Source organism: Chiloscyllium plagiosum, chromosome 12 (assembly GCF_004010195.1).
Source record: "Chiloscyllium plagiosum isolate BGI_BamShark_2017 chromosome 12, ASM401019v2, whole genome shotgun sequence".
NCBI lineage: Eukaryota > Metazoa > Chordata > Chondrichthyes > Orectolobiformes > Hemiscylliidae > Chiloscyllium > Chiloscyllium plagiosum.
Genome location: NC_057721.1, coordinates 68,187,470 through 68,207,097, shown reverse-complemented (window position 1 = coordinate 68,207,097; position 19,628 = coordinate 68,187,470). Strand labels below are relative to the sequence as shown.

At 40.7% G+C, this 19,628-nt stretch overlaps 1 protein-coding gene across 5 annotated transcripts in view; it reads left to right on the top strand.

Moving 5' to 3' along the window:
* Positions 1-19,628, top strand: part of LOC122555385 (dual specificity tyrosine-phosphorylation-regulated kinase 1A) — a 114,046-nt gene that overhangs the window by 30,778 nt on the left and 63,640 nt on the right. For 3 of the 5 annotated variants that reach the window (XM_043701351.1, XM_043701347.1, XM_043701348.1), the window contains one exon: positions 13,063-13,130. In XM_043701351.1, the coding sequence (XP_043557286.1) occupies positions 13,121-13,130 (10 nt within the window). In that variant the 5' untranslated portion in view covers positions 13,063-13,120. Of the gene's footprint in view, positions 1-3,450; positions 3,554-12,464; positions 12,483-13,062; positions 13,131-19,628 lie in introns of those variants that run through there. The other 2 variants (XM_043701349.1, XM_043701350.1) reach the window with 2 other exon arrangements.

The following is a 19,628-nucleotide window of genomic DNA, read 5'->3' as shown; positions in this document are numbered from 1 at the left end:
AAACCCAGCAAATATATACACGTTGGAGCAACTTTCGCAGGTCTGACAACATCTACAGAGAGTGAGTGAGTTTATCGTTGCTTTACACTTGAGAGAAGAAAAGGTTTCTTGTTTAAAGCATGAAATAGAACTGATAGCATAACATCTTAGAGGTAGCATGAGGATGTGCTGATGCAGGAAGAAAGTGAAATGAAGAGTGTGCATGTGGTGGCACTGAGGGCAGACCTCAAGGTGCAGCAGGAGCAGCTGTTGAACATTGGATGTCTCAACATAAAGAAGGAACTTCAGTTGGAATCTCTGTGGGCTAAAGTGGAGCAAAAGGCACTCATTAAGGAAGATGTGGCTGTGAAAATGAATTTTTGCAAGCATTTTATTGAACATGAGGATGGTGATCACAGTGAAGGTGATTAAGTAGAAAAACTAAAATGGAAATCCCATTGCCGAGAAGACCAGAGCTTTTAACTATGCTCATATCTGGAAGAGATGTGGCAGCGAATGAAACACTTGACTAAAAGCAAAATATTGCAGGTGCTAGAAATCTGAAACAAGCACCGAATGCTAGAGAAATGCAACAGGGCTAGCAGCATTTGTGAAGACTCACTGCTTCTTTCCTTCCAGTTATGCCCACTTTGAAGTTCTGTTTTTCCCTCAATTTTAATCTTCTTTGGGTTCATTATCTTCTGTCCTTTCTATCTGCTGCCTCTTCTCTCTCTCCCCCCCCCCAATATTGTATTAAATATTTGCCAAAACTCGCTTTCACAACCACCTCTTCCTCTGACTGTCCCTGGCTCCACCTTTCCTGGCAAGAATTTCAATTGAAGTTCTACCCTACTTGTTTCCAACAAAACCAGGATTACGGATATTTCAAATCAGGATTACGGATATTTAGTGGGCGGCACGGTGGCACAGCAGTTAGCACTGCTGCCTCACAGCGCCTGAGACCCGGGTTCAATTCCCGCCTCAGGCGACTGACTGTGTGGAGTTTGCACGTTCTCCCCGTGTCTGCGTGGGTTTCCTCCGGGTGCTCCGGTTTCCTCCCACAGTCCAAAGATGTGCAGGGTCAGGTGAATTGGCCATGCTAAAATTGCCCGTAGTGTTAGGCAAGGGGTAAATGTAGGAGTATGGGTGGGTTTCGCTTCGGCGGGTCGGTGTGGACTTGTTGGGCCGAAGGGCCTGTTTCCACACTGTAATGTAATCTAATCTAATCTAATCTAATCAAAGACATATAGCACCCTTCAGACAGCTGCTGCTGTCGCATCTTGAGATCTGCACATGCATACACTAGATCTCTTTATCCATGAGCACAGCCTGACACTGTTTCCATTTCAGTTCCTAGTTTCATTTCGTCCTTTGTCTCATTTGATGCTTTGACAAGCAACTTGTTTCTCCCCTCCTTTTTTTAACAATGTTATGGAATAAATTAACTCTGTTTCTCCCTCCAGAGTTGCTGTTGGACCTGAGTTTCTCAAGCATTCTCTATCTTTGTTTCAAATGCTTGCATTGGTAGTTGAATTAATTATTGGGGTTGGAATTTTAGTTGTCTTTTGATTCACCTTCAATTCTCCCATATGCATATCACCATTGATTTGCTTGCTGTGATTCGGTAGACTTAATCTTACTCATGACCATGTGGGCAAGGCACCAGAAAACTATGCTGACTGATTCATGATCAGTAAGCCTTGCTGAACAGCAAAGTTGTGTTCCTAGAGTGATGTGTCTGACTTCAGAACATTGCTGACTGAAGACTGGAAATTTCTTTGATTCCACAACTGCAGCTTGAGAATTGTAGTTCAGTACTGCAGTGGGGGACTGAGCGTGCCTTTGAGAACAATATCCACGCACAGACATTAAACATTAATAACCGCCTCATTAAGTCTCATAGATTCCTTGACAATGTCTGTATCCACCTTTCTCTTTGTCTCTTTATTTCCTCCACCCGCACCCCATCCACCACCTCCCCATATACATACACAAACACGTGCATGTGTGCTCACCCAACCAACAAAAAGATTTGCTGTGGGGCTTATTCTGTGTGATGCAGTCTGGAGGTGTAGGTGCATTCAGAAAGAGACTCTGAAGGTTTGCTGTATCAGAATGGAGTTGTTCAAATGATGCACAATTGTAAGGAAAGAAGTTATGGATAATTGGTTAATCTGTGATTCCATTAGCTATGATACTGCTGGTAAATTTATGCCTGAAATTTTAACTTCTCCTTTTCCCTGTCACTTTAAGTTGTTTTCTGTTGGCTACTTCCACCAACCAGTTCATGCTCGTCGTTATGGAGTGTCCTTTATCTACTCTCATTTAGCTGATCAGCATAACCACTTTCCCCTGGCATGATTATCTATCTTAGTGTACGTTTTTTGTCACTTCATACACAGTAAATATATTCAAATGTTTTAGTTATTTTTCTGCTTCTTTCTTATTTACATCATCCATTCACCATTTCTCCATAAGACCTCCAGTTTCTTGATCATCTTAAAAACATGTTGTAAAATCTGACCAAGATTTTAGCTAACTTTTTCTTATTTGAGATGATTGACCATGCTGCCACGTGGCAGATTTAAGATTTTTGCAGTACATGAATTCACCTTTTGCATCATTGCAAGTGATCTTGATTGGATATCAGTACAGATGTTCGAATTTAACTTGTAAGAGTTAAGTGAACATAGAACTGCAAGACTTTGCTGGATATGTCTGAAACGTTGAATTTGCAAAGATGCCAGTTTATTTTCAGTCTTGTAGCACAAGTTTTTAATGTTGCTGAATCCACAGATTTCATTTCTGGATGTGATAATTTTCCAGAGCTTAAAAATGTGTTGCTGGAAAAGTGCAGCAGGTCAGGCAGCATCAAAGGAGAAGGAGATTCGACGTTTCGGACATAAGACTAAACGTCGATTCTCCTTCTCCTTTGATGCTGCCTGACCTGCTGCACTTTTCCAGCAACACATTTTTAAGCTCTGATCTCCAGCATCTGCAGTTCTCACTTTCTCCTAGGTGATAATTTTCCAATTTTACTATTTAGACCATAATATGTAAGAGCAGAAGTGGGCTATTGACCAGTTGAACCTGTTCCGCCAGTCAATCATGACTGATCTGATAATCTTCAACTCCACTTTCCTTCCCTATTCCCAAATACCTTGGGTTCCCTTAGTGATTAACAAAATCTGTCTCTCAGCTTCAAATATACTGAATGACCCAGCCTGAAATGCCCTCTGGTAAAGAATTCCAGAGATTCACCACCTTCTGAGAGAAAGCATTTATCCTTATGTCTGGAATGATTCGGCAACCCCTTAGTGTGAGATTATGCTCTCTGCTCCTAAACTCCCACAAAGCAAAGTAACAGCACAGTGTCTACCCTAAGAATCTTTTATGCCTCAATAAGGTCTCTTTTCATTCTTCTAATTTCCAATGAGCACAACCTTATCAATCTCTCCTCATAGGTCATTCCAGGGATCAGTGAACAGTCAACAGATTCAAGAAAAAAACGTTTCTGATGAAAAGTGTGATAAAGGGCTATGAGGAGCAGGCAGGACAAAGAGTTGAGACCAGGGTAAGATCAGCCATAATCTTGTTAAATGGCAGACCGTGCTCCAAGGACTGAATAGCCTACTCTCACTCCTAATTCCTATGTCATGGAGCTGAGATGACTGGCTTCCAACAACCGCAATCATTTTCTCATGTGCCACATATGATTCCAACTAGTGAAAAGTGCTCCTGACACCTATTGAATCCAGTATTGCTCAGTATTTTTGATACCATGCTTGGTCAAGGGTTGTCACTCTCATCTTACGTCTGGGGGTGGGGGTTTTGTTTCTGTTTTGTAGGCAGGATGTGACAATCTAATCATACTCTGGAAATGCTACAGTCTAAGGAATAGTCTAATCACTTTGCATTGTTTTTGGGTGGCATGTGACTATGGGGGAGTGGCAGGGGGTTGTGTCTTGCGTGCATGACCAACTGATATGAAACCCTGTATAAAGGGAGGATGATTCCCTTGTTCAAAGAGCCTCGCTTGACACACTCTGCAAGCATTGCAAAGAGTGTTAAATGATCCTCCAAAAGCTTGGACTTAAGTAAATTGTAGCTGTTTACAAGAAGTTGATGTTTTACAGCTGCATCAAGAGTGTAAGAATCTCAAGAAGGGAACCTAACAATGACAGGTTGCCTTCTCTGAATGTCATTAGTCAGCCAGATGTTTTTTTTTCCAATAATGGTTTGTGGTCATTAGTAGATTTTTAATTGCAGACTATTTTGTATTCAATTCAATTTCCACTGTTTGCTATGGCGTGACTCGAGCGCAGGACCGTCGAGCATTAACTGAGTTTCTGGATTAATAGTCTAGCAGTAATACCACTAGACCATTGCCTTTCATGTTTGACTTTTTCTTAACATTTTGTTCCTGCTGCTTCCTTTGCTACCTTACCACTGTTTTTAAACAAAGAGGTTTTCAAAAGTCTTGAAATTGTTCTCATTCTCTGAAATTATTCATTTTTTGTATATATTCTTGTTTGGCATGATTGATCCAGTTAGCTGATCTGCTACTTTAATTTCTTCTGTAGAAGAATCTCCCTTCCTATGAACAGAAGCCTGCCTTGGGAAGATAATCAGCTTAGAGTGATATGCCTTCAGACATTAAATGTTGCTTTGATTATATTCAGTCAACTTGTTGCAGCATCTGTAGCCAAAAGTACCTGCAACTCTCCTGTTAATTTATCTTTAAAGTTTTATTCAGCCATACCTTCTGGGTATGTGTTATACAAAAAATTTGGGTCAATTGAACTTGTGTTGTTCTAATTCTTCTGAAATCTGAAATAATGCTCTTCTTGATCAGTTTCTGTTTTCTTGGCGGTCATGTAGTTTAATTGGTTTTGCAGCACTGGCTGTTTTTCTTTTCTGGACAATTCCATTTTAATTTTGCATTTAGTGCTATCCATATGTTCGTATAATCCACAGTATGATAACATAATCATTTTATAATTGAATGAGGGAAGTTCACAGTGTTCTCACATTACAGATTTCATGATTATTGGACTGTTAATTGAGTAGTTTGGTTCATCTTTTTTCTCTATAAAGTTGGCAAGACTTAGTAGGTTCATCACTGTACCAAAAAAGTGGCCTGCAAGCGTCTGAATGAATGTATGACTTGTGTATTTTGTAGAGAGGCACGTGATGAAATTGATGGTTAAATGGATAACAACATTTGATATTAAAAAAAGTTAGCAGTATCTGGAATCTCTGCATGCCTAAAAATTTGGAATAGCAGACTTTACTTGTACTGCCCATTTCAGATGGCCCTTTTTTTTTTGTCTTGTCAGGTTTTATGCTTGGGTTAAAGTTTGTTTGTCAACATTGGCACGTATGTGCTATTAGTATGTGACAAACCGTGCAGGAGAAACTCAGCAGATATGGCAGCATCTGTAGAGAGAGAAACAGTTAATGTTTTGAGTGTGTCAGATCTTCAGAAATAGTTCTACAGAAGAGTGGTACCAGACTTGAAATGTTAACTTGTTTCTCTCTCCACAGATGCTGCCAGATCTGAATTTCTCCAGTAATGTCTTTTCGATAAATCTAACGTGTGGTATTTTGCCTTCATTATAATATAGTTTGTTAGCTTTTCAAAATATTCCACAATTTCCATTACGTTCCATGATGATTGCTTCCTTAGCAAAATCTTAGGTTCCAGATACTGCTATTTCTTTTTGCCTCTTTTCATAGCATTGCTAATTGACCCAGATGAAAACTCTGACCTCCCCTAGTTTTCCTGCATAATATTTCTTTTCCCTGAAATTTAGTGGAAATAAAATTGGTGGTTGTTGTACATGGGGATGTTCTCTTCTAAGTTTGTATCTGCAGGTTTGCTTCATCTTTTAAGCCGAAACTGTAATTTCTACATTTGATTGCTGCAATTATATTACCTGAGTTCTTCAGCTCAGCTTGCATAGTAATGCACAGATTTGTCTCTTTAATGTTGGTAGACTAAACTTGGAAGGGTCTGCTGCTGTGCCAAGTCTTTGATTGCTTTGAAATTCTAGTGAACAGCCTGAACATGCTCTGAATCTGGTTTCGCACTGCAATGGAGCTTTATTCCACAAACTGCACAGCTCGATTGGTGTGCAGTTTAACTTACTTGTAGTGCATTCTGAAGCTGTGCAATTGCAACACTGGCATCCAAATGACAGTGTGGACAATTATGCAGTTATGTGCTTGCACAAAAAGCTGGACAAATCCAATCCTGCCAGTAGATGCCATATCAGTCTTCTCTTGATCATCAAAAATGTTCTCAAATGTAACATCCAGTAGCATTAACTTAGCAACAATCTGTGCTTTGCTTATTTTGGTTTCTACCAGGACCATTTGGTTCAAGATCACTTTTCAGCTTCTTCCAAATAGGGACAAGAGCTGAATTTGGCACGTGAGGTGAGATAAACTGTCATTCATGAATTTGGAATATGTTTGTGAGGTAACCTTCTCATTCTTTAGCAGTGTGTTACTATTGACTAGCCATTGAACTGTGACAGTAGCAGGTGATAGACTTGGTATTCTGCTCACTTTTCCACTTTTCAGAATTTGTCTACAATTTACAGGGCTCAGAACAAGTTTGGAACATTGTCATTCCTTCAAACTTTCTTACTGGCTTCAAGTAAGAAATGGCAGTGATTTCTGAAACTGGAAATCAATGCTGCAGTTGGCATATTGATACTGATCTTCATACGTGCAATGTCAGAATGACGGCTGCACAGTTCAGAGGGAGTATTTGCTTGCTTGGATGAGTGTTGCTTCGACAGCACTAAAGAAATTAATGCCAACTGAGACAAAGTCTGATTGGTTGACACCAAGTGTATCAACATAAATAGGCCCTTGCTTGACCAATGGCACATAGATGTTAGTATCATCTAAATATTCACAGAAGGGACACAAAAAGTCTCATTTTGCATTACCTTCCAAACCTGTGACTCTATTGCTTGGAAGATGAAAGGCAGCTGTTGAATGGAAACATAGCTACTTTGAAGTTCTTCTTCAAACCATTTACCATTCTGACTTGGAATTGTCACTGTTGTTTGACTGTCTGCTAAACCCCCAGCTGCACAGTCCACGTAATGTTTTATCTACATCACATGGACTGCAGTGGTTCAAAAAGTTGGTGCACCAGTGTCCTTAAAATAACATTTAAGGATGGGCAACAAAAGTTGGTCGTGCCACCAATGACCATGTCCCATTAATGAATGAAGTGAAAGAAAGGCATGTCAGCTGACGTAACTTGTATGTAGATGTTTACATTGATATGCATCATTTTGCACATGCCTGAGCTATGTATTAAAATAGCCATCCTAAATTGCAATTTGAAGGTTAATGGCTGGACTTGTACATTTTATTTTAAATCTTGGCAAACAGGACAGTTTCAATAAATGGTACATACATAAAGAATGCTTAATATTAATATTGAAATGTTTGGTGCACAATTGGATTTTACTAAAAATCAACAGTCGCAGGTGTTGGACATTGGTACTACCAACATGAAAGCCAAAAATGTAATTAAAACTTGCTACAGTGCTAGGTGTGTTTTTTGTTTTGGGATTGCCATCATAATTGCATACCCCTTGATAGACCTCATCTGTATAAGGTAAAGCAAATACAATTTGATGGGCTATAGTTTGTATTGGGGATGATACAAGAGATGGAAGAGTAGGAAGGAAAGCTTTTTTAATTGTCAAAAGTCTAAGTAGGAATGCTGAACAGTATAAGAATATGGAAGACAATAGTTTGTCTCCAATTAACAAGCTTGTTGTTCTGCTATTTAAGGCATGCAAAGAAAAATGGCTTTTGCCATATATGGCATTCCACGTTGGAAAGGAGGATTGCAGCATAATTGTAATTTTTTTAGTGTGAAATGCCATTATCCAAATTAGGAGTAAACACAGGAGAATATGCACAGATAACCTATTGCAATAATGTGATTTTAATTAATTTAATTAAACCAATGTTCAGTGGAAGTGGGGGAAGAAAAAACTTCAGTAAAGATTACAAGAAGGTAGGTAGGCACCCTGTACCTACATTGATTAGTTGTCTCAAGAATTCACTTGTATGACTATTGAATAGAAGGAGCACTAGAACCAATGGGGATGGTAGCTTATGATTATAGATTTATCTTGATTTTTATGAAAGTTTACAGCCAAAGTAATTCTTCTGAGCAGGCAAGAAATTAGGTTAATAAAGTAACAGATTGTACATGGTATGAGAGGTAGAACGAGTGAATTATGTGGTGGTATTAGGAAATTGTTGGCTCAGTGGTTAGCATTGCTGCCTCAGTGCCAAGGATCCAGTTTTGATTCTACCCTCCTAATGTGCAATCTCCACACAAACATTCTCAGGGTCTGTGTGAGGTTCCTCTGGTTGCTCCAGTTTCCTTCCACAGTTCAGAGATGTGCAGGTTAGGTGAATTGCTCACGAGAAATGCAGTGTTACAGGGATAAGGTAGGAGGATGGGTCTGGATGGGGTGATCTTCAGAGTGGACTTGATGGGCCAAATGGCCAGATTCCACATTGTACGTATTCTCTAATTCTAATTTAAGATGTGATGGATACGAAAGAGACCTGAGATGGTGATATAGCACTGTTTGAGAATCCACTTTGATGTTGAAGAATTCTGTTTTGTTCTGTGATATTATTTAAATTTTTAATCATTTTGTAATGATTCTCCATCAATTGTATCTTTGTAACCAATCTGCCAATTCGCGGAATTAATCGTGCTTAACTCTCACTTTCTTTATCTGCTCCAGCCTGTGGTGTTTGAGGCAGAATTTTTGTCTTTTTGCAACTATACCTTTTTTCTCAGCAACCAACTTGTACAAATTCAGAATTATTTCTTTTACATTAAAGTTCTCGACTTAAAATATATTGCAGCTTTTGAGAATCCATGCATTTGTACCTTTAGATCACTCATTATTTCTTCTTCACTAAGAATCATTTTTTAAAAATCTTGTGCTATTTCTTAGTGTTCTGTCTTGAACTCTGTCTGCTGTACCTCTGCCTGTCATGTGGACAAGTCTGTAATTTATCGTCATCATTGAGAATTATTACCAAACTCCATTTTCTTTTGTTCACATAAAAATCTGAATCTATCTAGAAAGAAACAGATAAAAGGATTAAACTGTAGGAAAGTTTTACAGTTTAGAAGGAGATGGGTGTTAAAATTGAATTGTTAAATTTTAGTCAAGTATCAAAAACTGGAAGATGTAAATGGCAGTTCAGGTCTGAAACGGAAATATATATTTCCACAAAGTTAGTAGATACTTGGAATTCTTTCACACCAATGGCTGCTGACCCTGGTTTAGATAACATTTTTAAGATCGGATCTGATGGATTTTTGATAGAGAATTGCAGGAGGAAATATTAGGTCAGATGACATCTCAGTTGTCATGAAGTACAAATTTGCAGAAGGCATGTCAAGTGCAGAAAGATGTTCCAGATCTTTCAAAATAGCTGGAGATATTGATGTCACTGGAGCAATTACAATAGTTAGTACTCAAGGCGCAGACGTAAACATGCATAGATATCTCTGGATTAATGTTAGGGGAGATGAGCGATTGGGATGGATAGTAAGGGATTTGAAAACATGGATGAAATTTTAAATTGGAGATGTTTGGTAGGAGCGAGCTTAAGTCAGCCAAGATAACGTAGGTTAGTGAAACAAGGTATAAATTAAGACATTGGCAGCAGAGGTTTGGATAACCTCCGGTTTCTGGAATGTAAAATAAAACAAAATGCTGGAAAAGCTCAGCAGGTCTGGTAGCATCTGTGCAGAGGAAGCAGCGTCAATGTTTCGGGTCCAGTGACCCTTGGGACATTTTAGAAGATTTCTATATCTGGAAGTACAGTCCATTTTACATTCTGATTTTACTAATATCAACAGTCACATTTTTTTTGCATCATTCAATGTGCTGATTACTAATCCAGTTGTTTGATCATCTCAAAAGTAAATGAGAAGTGAATAAATTTAGCTAATATAATATTTCCATCAACCTGCTTGTAGAGATTTACATGTCTCAAAATCACATGAACATATTTATATGGAAATATATGTGCAATAGTCTTTAAACAGTGTTATTTTAAATTGTTTAAATTGTACTAAATGTGCACATTGTCCAAATATTTTGGTTCACATACCCATATCAGAAAAAGTCTCCTTATTGGTCTGTCTTCTAAATGTTGGTTATCAATGGTATTGGGAATCATACTTGCCACATAAGATATCTGCTGTTAGATTGTGGTTGTTGAAGATCAGTCATCTCAGCTCCAGAATATCTGTGCAGGAGTTCCTCAGAGTAGTGTTCTAGGCTCAACCACCTTCAGCTCCTTCATTAGTGACCTTCCCGCGATCATAAGGTCAGGAATCAGAGTCATCTAGCATGGAAAGCAACCCTTTGGTCTAACGAGTCCATGCCAAACATAATCCAAAACTAGACTAGTCCCACTTGCCTGCTCCTGGCCCATATGTCCCAAACCTTTCCTATTCATTCCTCTAAACCTTTCCTATTATGGGGTGTTCACTGATGGCTGTGCACCATTCATGATTCCTTGGATACTGATGAAGGGGTTACACCCGAAATGTGGACTTCACCACCACCTGATTTTGCCTGGCGTGCTCTGTTTTTCCAGCCTTCTGCCTGTCTTCCTCGGATACTGAAACAGTTTGTGATCAAATGCAACAAGATCTGGATGGTAGCCAGGCTAACGCTGACAGGTAGCAAGTAACATTTTTGCCACACAAATGCCAGGAAATTATCATCTCCAATATGAGGTGATCTCACCATCACTCCTTGACATTCGATGATTTTACCATTACTGAATCATACAGTCATAGAGATGTACAGCACGGAAACAGACCTTTCAGTCCAACTCGTCTCTGCCAATCAGCTATCCTAAATTAATCTAGTCCCATCTGCCAGCGTTTGGCCCATATCCCTCAATTTTTCCTATTCATACACCCAGTCTAGATGCCTTGTAAATGTTGTAACTGTACCACCCTCCACCACTTCCTCTGGCAGCTCATTCCATAGATGCCCCCCCCAACCCCCAAAATGTCCCTTTTAAATTTTTTCCCCCGTCACCCTAAATCTATGCCCTCTAGTTCTGGAATGCCCTATCCAAGGAAAAGACCTTGCCTCCAACCATGCCCCTCATTTTATAATCAACAGTAAGGTCACCACTCAGCCTCTGATGCTCCAGGGAAACAACCCCAGCCTATTCGGCCTCTCCCTATAGCTCAAATCCTCCAACCCTGGCAACATCCTTGTAAGTCTTTTCTGAACCCTTTCAGGTTCATCCGTCCTGTAGGAGGGAGACTAGAATTGCACACTATATTCCAAAAGTGGCCTAACAAATCTATTCAGCCACAATATGACTTTCAAACTCTTATATCAGTGCTCTGACCAATAAAGGAGAGCATACCAAATGCTGCCTTCACTGTGCTGTCTATCTGCGACTCCACTAAAAACACTCCATAAAACTATGAACCTGCACTGCAAGGTCTCTTGGTTGAGCAACACTCCCAAGGACTTTACCATTAAGTGAATAAGTCCTGCCCTGATTTGGCTTTCCAAAATGCAGCACCTCACATTTATCTAAATTAAATTGCATTTGTCATGCCTCAGCCCATTGGCCCATCTGATCCAGATCCTGTTGTACTCTCAGGTAACCCATTGGTTGTCCAATGCACCTCCAATTTTGTTGTCATCTGCAGACTTACTAACTATACCTCTTATGTTCGCATTCAAATGATTTACATAAATGACAAAAAGCAGTGGACCTAGCACCGATCCTTGTGGCACTCCACTGGTCACAGGCCTCCAGTCTTAAAAGCAACCCTCCACCACCACCCTCTGTCTTCTACCTTCAAGCATCCTCCACTATCAGCATCCTTGGGCTTATTAATGACCAGAAACTGAACTAGGAGTGTGTCATAAACACTGGCTACAAGACCACGCCAGAGATTATAAATACTTGTGCCTATCTCACTTTCTGACTCCCCAAAGCTTGTCCACTGTCTACAAAGCTGAAGTTAGATGTGTGATGGAATGCTCCCCATCTGCCTGGATAGGTGCAGCTCTAAAAATACTCAAGAAAATTGACACCATCCAGGACAAAGCAGCCTATCTGATTGGCAGCGCATCTGCTCCCTCCACTACTGATGCTCAGAAGCAGCAGTTTGTAGTATCAACAAGTTGCACTGCAGGAATTAATCAAAGATCTTAACAGTATCAAAGCACATGACCACGTCCATCTTGGAGGACGAGAACATTAACACCAGCAAGTTCCTCACCATCCTAATTTGGAAATATATTGCCAAATCTTCACTGTTCCTGGGTCAAAACCATGGAATCTCTTTTTTTTGAAGGGCGTTGTGGTTCAACCTACAGCATGTGATTGCAGCAGTTCAAGAAGGCAGCTCACTACCTCCTTCTTGAGGGCAGCACAGACAGGTAATAAATGCTGACCAGCTTCAGTGCCCACTTGTCATGAGTTATTTAAACAAAAATTTAAAACAGGTGTTGTACAGATGGACAAATCTTCTAAAATTATGGACATTATGGAAGATTTAATATCTTCAAACTTCAGAACATGATGGGAAACTTAGTAACCGTCCGACTACATGGGATCAATGTGGATTTTACCAGTTTGCCCATTTCCCTCCCCCAACCACCACCACCATATCCTAGTCCCAACCTCCTATCTTGGCACTGTCCTCAAATCCTAGCTACCTTCACCCTCCAGCCTCACCCCTCCCATTTATCTCTTAGCCCCCTTGGCCCAAAAGCCTCCCCCCAGATACCTTATACCCAAAACGTCATTTCTCCTGCTCCTCGGATGCTGCCTGAGCGGCTGTTTTCCAGCACCACACCCTTCGACTTCATAAGTTGTACCTCACAGTGACCTTGTTCCTTTCAGTGCCAGCTTAATGTGATAGCTAAATAATATCTAGTCAACATTATTCACGTTATGACATTGTAAATGTGAGGGGGTGGAATTATATACATTATGATTTTTATTTTGGTTTTGCAGAGTGCTGTGCAGCTGGATACTCCACAGAGAATGATATGAGACCCGACAGAAGAAGACAATGCACACAGGTATTTTCATCTTGATATTATTCTGAGATTCTAATGCTGAGGCATAAATCAGAAACTAGTTCCCATTTGCAAAGTCTCCTATTGTTTCTTTTCTGGATTTTTTTTCATTCTGCCAAATGGACTTCTGCTCAGTCTAATCAGAATTCATAGACGTCATTCTTAATTTTGTGGTTTGGATAAATGTAAATTCATCTTACAGTATGAAAGCACTGGAGAGGTTGCTGATAAGATTTGGTGAAATGATCTGTGTTTTTGTTATGTGGAGATAAAAGATGTTACTATTGCCAGAGCAGAAAAGGTCAAAGTGGAAATGTTAGAGGTTTTCAAATTATGATAGATATTGCTATTACTCAGAAAAGCAAAATGATTTTCAGTGATGGGGTGATAAGTAACCAGTGGTCATCAGAGCAGGACTTATACAGTTAATGGTAAGGTCCTTGGGACTGTTGCTGAGCAAAGAGATCTTGGAGTGCAGGTTCATAGGTCCTTGAAAGTGGAATCGCAGGTAGATAGGATAGTGAAGAAGACGTTTAGTATGCTTTCCTTTATTGATCAGAGCATAGGAGTTGGGAGGTCATGTTGCGGCTGTACAGGACTTTGGTTAGGTCACTTTTGGAACATTGTGTGCAATTCTGGTCACCTTCCTATTGGAAAAATGTTGTGAAACATGAAAGGGTTCAGGAAAGATTTACAAGGATGTTGCCAGGGTTGGAAGATTTGAGCTATCGGGAGAAGTTGAATAGGTTGAGGCTGTTTTCCCTGGAGGGTCGGAGACTGAGGGATGACCTTTTATGGAGGTTTATATAATCATGAGGGGCATGGATAGGATAAATAGACAAAGTCCGTTCCCTCCGTCACTACCTGGTCAGGTCCACGCCCCCCTACAACCCACCCTCCCATCCTGGCACCTTCCCCTGCCACCGCAGGAACTGTAAAACCTGCGCCCACACCTCCTCCCTCACCTCTATCCAAGGCCCCAAAGGAGCTTTCCACATCCATCAAAGTGTTACCTGCACATCCACTAATATCATATATTGTATCCGTTGCTCCCGATGCGGTCTCCTCTACATTGCGGAGACTGGATGCCTCCTAGCAGAGCGCTTTAGGGAACATCTCCGAGACACCCGCACCAACCAACCACATCGCCCAGTGGCTCAACATTTCAACTCCCCCCCCCACTCTGCCGAGGATATGGAGGTGCTGGGCCTCCTCCACCACCGCTCCCTCACCACCAGACGCCTGGAGGAAGAACGCCTCATCTTCCGCCTCGGAACACTTCAACCCCAGGGCATCAATGTGGATTTAAACAGTTTCCTCATTTCCCCTTCCCCCACCTCATCCTAGCTTCTAACCTCCAGAAACTCGATCCCCTGACCTGTCCGGACTTGTCCGACCTGCCCAGCTCCTTTTCCACCTATCCACTCCACCCTCTCCTCCCTGACCTATCACCTTCATCCCCTCCCCCACTCACCCATTGTACTCTATGCTACTTTCTCCCCATCCCCACCCTCCTCTAGCTTATCTGTCCACGCTTCAGGCTCACTGCCTTTATTCCTGATGAAGGGCTTTTGCCCGAAACGTTGATTTCGCTACTCCTTGGATGCTGCCTGAACTGCTGTGCTCTTCCAGCACCACTACTCCAGAATAAAGATTTTTTTACCTTGGGATGGATGTGTCCAGAACGAGGGGGCATAGGTTTAGGGTGAGAGGGGAAAGATATAAAAGAGACCCAAGGGGAAACATTTTCACGGTGAGGATGGTGTGTGTATGGAATGGAGAGGAAGTGGTACAATTGCAACATTTAAAAGGCATCTGGTTGCGTTTATGAATAGGAAGTGTTTGGAGGGATATGGGCTACGTACTGCCAAATGGGACTAGATTAGGTTGGAATATCTGGTCATTGGACTGAAGGGTCCGTTTCCTTGCTGTATATCTCTGTGACTCTATGTCATAGATTTAAGTTAGTTGGTTGGTGAACTGATCAAAGCCAACAATGAGAATTATCCTATTTGCTGAATTATGATTTGAAATAGACTGGCTGTATGAATATTGGGAGCAGATCCAGCAGTAATTTTTAAATGGGGAGAGAGCAGGTGAGTGTGACTAATTGGATAGCTCTTTTCAAAGAACTGGCACAGGCACAACAGGCTGATTAGATGCTTCTAATGCTGTATGATTCTGTGATTCATTCTTAGCTCAGCATGGTACTGGCTGATTTCTTGTCATATTTACTGAAAACTATTGTCCCACAGCAGTGTCATTGTGGAACAAACTAAAGCTTAATTAACTTTTTTTAATAGGTTTAGTCACACCTTAGTACAGTTTCAAGGAAAATATTTGGCTGAAGCATTAATGGACTGCAATATTTATTGTATGAATTTAAAGCTGCCACTGAGCTTATTTATATAATCAAGTAATCAGTAGTTCTGCCAGTTAGAATCAGGAATTGATATATTGCTAGTGGTATTTGTGCTTAAGATGTACTTGCAGCACAAAGGAGCTTGCTGATGGACCTGTACTGTTGCAAAATAAGTTTCTTTGGGGAACTGGAGCCCATAAAGCGATCAGGTAGTTTTTGAGGAATCTGATCTAACATGATTTGCTGATCCTGCCAGAAATCCAACTGTCAAGGTATTAGACTATTGGAAGGAACCTGCAACAGTGAGGGAGCAAAATTGCGACTGTTTGGAACGATTTATACCATGCAAGACATTGGAGAAAATGATTGTAGAAAATAGCTGTTTTTGTTTTTTTAGCAATTTAATTTATAGATCTAGTGATCCCTATATTAAACAAGTTCAGTCAAGGTATGCATTTGGGCCATTTTGTTTCAATTCTACAAATAATGGTCAGGCATGAAGAGGCGGAAAAAAATTATTTGCAGTGTGGAATATGTTATTAACAACTGTACAAATACATGCCTTGCAATTTATCCTAACACAGATGTTAAAACGACTATTGGTGTCACTAACTCAAGCCAATTAGTAGCACTCCTAAATATTTTGGGCTTATTTTATCTGCTGCAAAGGTATCTCAGACTGCTATTTTTCATTTTTCTTTTTTATGAACTTTTTCCAATCAAAATTTTCTCCAAGCACAACAAAACATTAACTAGTTTTGAATTGAGAGCTGAGTATAGTGTGCAGATGGAACTCTTTTTTAAATTGATTTTTTAATGTTCATGTTAAAGTAAATAGAACAGTGCTTCCATTTTCAAATGATTTAAATGCATTAATTATGACTGGTGGGAGTGCAATGTATTAGTAACTTTAAAAAATAAAAACCCACTAATTATGCCATAGGCTATACGGTCCATGGAGTCTGCTTCACCATTCGATCATCGCTGATATGCTGCTCACCCCCACTTTCCTACCTTCTCTCTGTACTCCTTCAACCCATTACCAATTGAAAATCTGTCAAACTCCTCCTTAAATTTACTTACTGTCCCAGCATCCACTGCACTTTGGTTTCTCCTCAACTCTTGTTTTAAATTTCTTGCCCCTTATCCGAAACCTGTGACCTCTCGCTCTAGAATGTCCCAGAAGGAAAAGCATCCCAATTAATGTCTATTTTATCCAAACTTTTTATCAATGTGAAAACCTCCATTTGATCTCCCCTCCATCGTCTTAATTCCAGAGAGTATAAGCCTGAACTGTTGAATCTCTTTCATCATTATTATTTTGTGTTAAAATTCGGAAGATTGGTGAGTTTTCAAGCAATACACACACAGTACTTATTTGGTTAAGATTATTGACAATTCTCTCAAATAGAGTCACAGATGTACAGCATGGAAACAGACTTTCGGTCCAACCCGTCTATGCCGACCAGATATCCCAACTCATAGGCCCACCTGCCAGCATCCGGCCCATATCCCTCCAAACCCTTCCTGTTCATATACCCATCCAAATGCCTTTTAAATGTTGCAATTATACTAGCCTTCACCACTTCCTCTGGCAGCTCATTCCACACACATACCACCATATGCGTGAAAAAATTGCCCCTTAGGACTCTTTATATCTATCTTCTCTCACCCTAAACCTATGCTCTCTACTTCTGGACTCACCCACCGCAGGGGAGTCTTTTTATCCTATCCATGCCCCTCATGATTTTGTAAGCCTCTGATGCTCCAGGAAAAACAATCCCAGCCTGTTCAGCCTCTCCTCACAGCTCTCATCCCCCAATCCTGGCAACATTTTTGTAAATCTTTTCTGAACCATTTCAAGTTTCACAACATCTTTCCGATAGGAAGGAGACCAGAATTGCACGCAATATTCCAACAGTGGCCTAACCAATGTCCTGTGCAGCCGCAACATGACCTCCCAACTCTTGTACTCAATACTCTGACCAATAAAGGAAAACATACCAAACACCTTCTTTGCTATCCTATCTATCTGTGTCTCCATGTTCAAGGAGCTATGAACTGCACTCCAAAGTCTCTTTGTTCACCAACACTCCCTAGGTCCTTACCATTAAGTGTACAGGTCCGGCTAAGATTTGCTTTCCCAAAATGCAGCACCTCGCATTTATTTGAATTAAACTCCATCTGCCATTCCTCAGCCTATTGGCCCATCTGGTCCAGAGCCTGTTGTACTCTGAGGTAGCCTCCTTCGCTGTCCACTGCATCTCCAATTTTGGTGTCATCTGCAAACTTACAACTGTACCTCTTATGCTCACATCCAAATCATTTATATAAATAATGAAAAGCAGTGGACCCAGCCCTGATCTTTGTGGCACTCCACTGGTCACAGGCCTCCAGTCTGAAAAAGAACCCTTCACCACCACCCTCTGCCTTCAACCTTTGAGCAAGTTCTGTATCCAAATGGCTAGTTCTCCGTGTATTCTGTGAGATCTGACCTTGCTGACCAGAATCCCATGGGGAATCTTGTTGAATGCCTTACTAAATTCCATATAAATCACATCTACTGCTCTGTCCTCATCTATCCTCTTTGTTACTATTTCAGTGAACTCGAAGTTTGTGAGACATGATTTCCCACGCACAAATCCATGTTGGCTATCCCTAATCAGTCCTTGCCTTTCCAAGTACATGCACATCCTGTCCCTCAGGATTCCCTCCAACAACTTGCCCACCACTGACGTCAGGCTCACTGGTCTATAGTTCCCTGGCTTGTCCTTACCACTTTTCTTAAGCAGTGGCATCTCGTTAGCAAACCTCCAGTCTTGCGGCACCTCGCCTGTGACTATCGATGATACAAATATTTCAGTAAAAGGCCAAGCAATCACCTCCCTAGCTTCCCACAGAGTTCTAGGGTACACCTGATCGTGTACTGGGAATTTATCTCCTTTTATGCATTTCAAGACATCCAGCACTTCCTCCAGTGTATGATGGACATTTTTCAAGATGTCTCCATCTCTTTTCCTACATTCTATATCTTCCATGTCCTTTTCCACATAAATACTGATGCAAAATACTCGTTTAGTATTTCCCCCATCTTCTGTGGCTCCAGACAAAGGCAGCTTTGCTGATCTTTGAGGGGCCCTATTCTCTCCCTAGTTACTCTTTTGTACTTAATATATTTGTAAAAGCCCTCTGGATTCTCCTTAACTCGATTTGTCAAAGCTATGTCATGTCTCCTTTTTGCCCTCCCGATTTCCCTCTTAAGTATACTCTTACTGCCTTTCTCCTCTTCTAAGGATTCATTCAATCTATCCTGTCAATACCTGACATATGCTTCCTCCTTTTACTTAATCAAACCCTCAATTTCTTCAGTCTTCCAGCATTCTCTATACCTACCAGTGTTTCCTTTCACCCTAACAGGAATATGCTTTCTCTGGATCCTCTATCTCATTTCTGAAGGCTTCCCATTTTCTAGGTGTCCCTTTACCTGTGAACGTCTGCCCCCAATCAGCTTTTGAAAGTTCTTGCCTCATACCATTAAAATTAGCCTTTTCTCCAATTTAGAACTTCAACTTCTAGATCTGGTCTATCGTTTTCCATCACTATTTTAAAACTAATAGAATTATGATCGCTGGCCCCGAAGTGCTCCCCACCGATACTTGTCACCTGTCCTGCCTTATTTCCCAAGAGTCAAGTTTTGCACCTTCTCCACGAGGTACATTCACATACTGAATCAGAAAATTGTCTTGTACACACTTAACAAATTCCTCTCCATCTAAACCCTTAACAACTATGGCAGTCCCAGTCTGTTTGGAAAGTTAAAATCCCCTACCATAACCATACTGTTATTCTTACAGATAACTGAGAACTCCTTACAAATTTGTTTCTCAATTTCCTATTGACTGTTAGGGGGGTCTATAATACAATCCCAAAAAGGTGATCATCCCTTTCTCATTTCTCAGTTCCACCCAAATAACTTCTCTGGATGTATTTCCGGGAATATCCTCCCTCAGTACACCTGTAGAGCTATCCCTTATCAAAAATGCCGCTCCCCCTCCTCTCTTGCCTCCCTTTCTATCCTTCCTTAGCATTGGTATCCTGGAACATTAAGCTGCCAGTCCTGCCCATCCCTGAGCCATGTT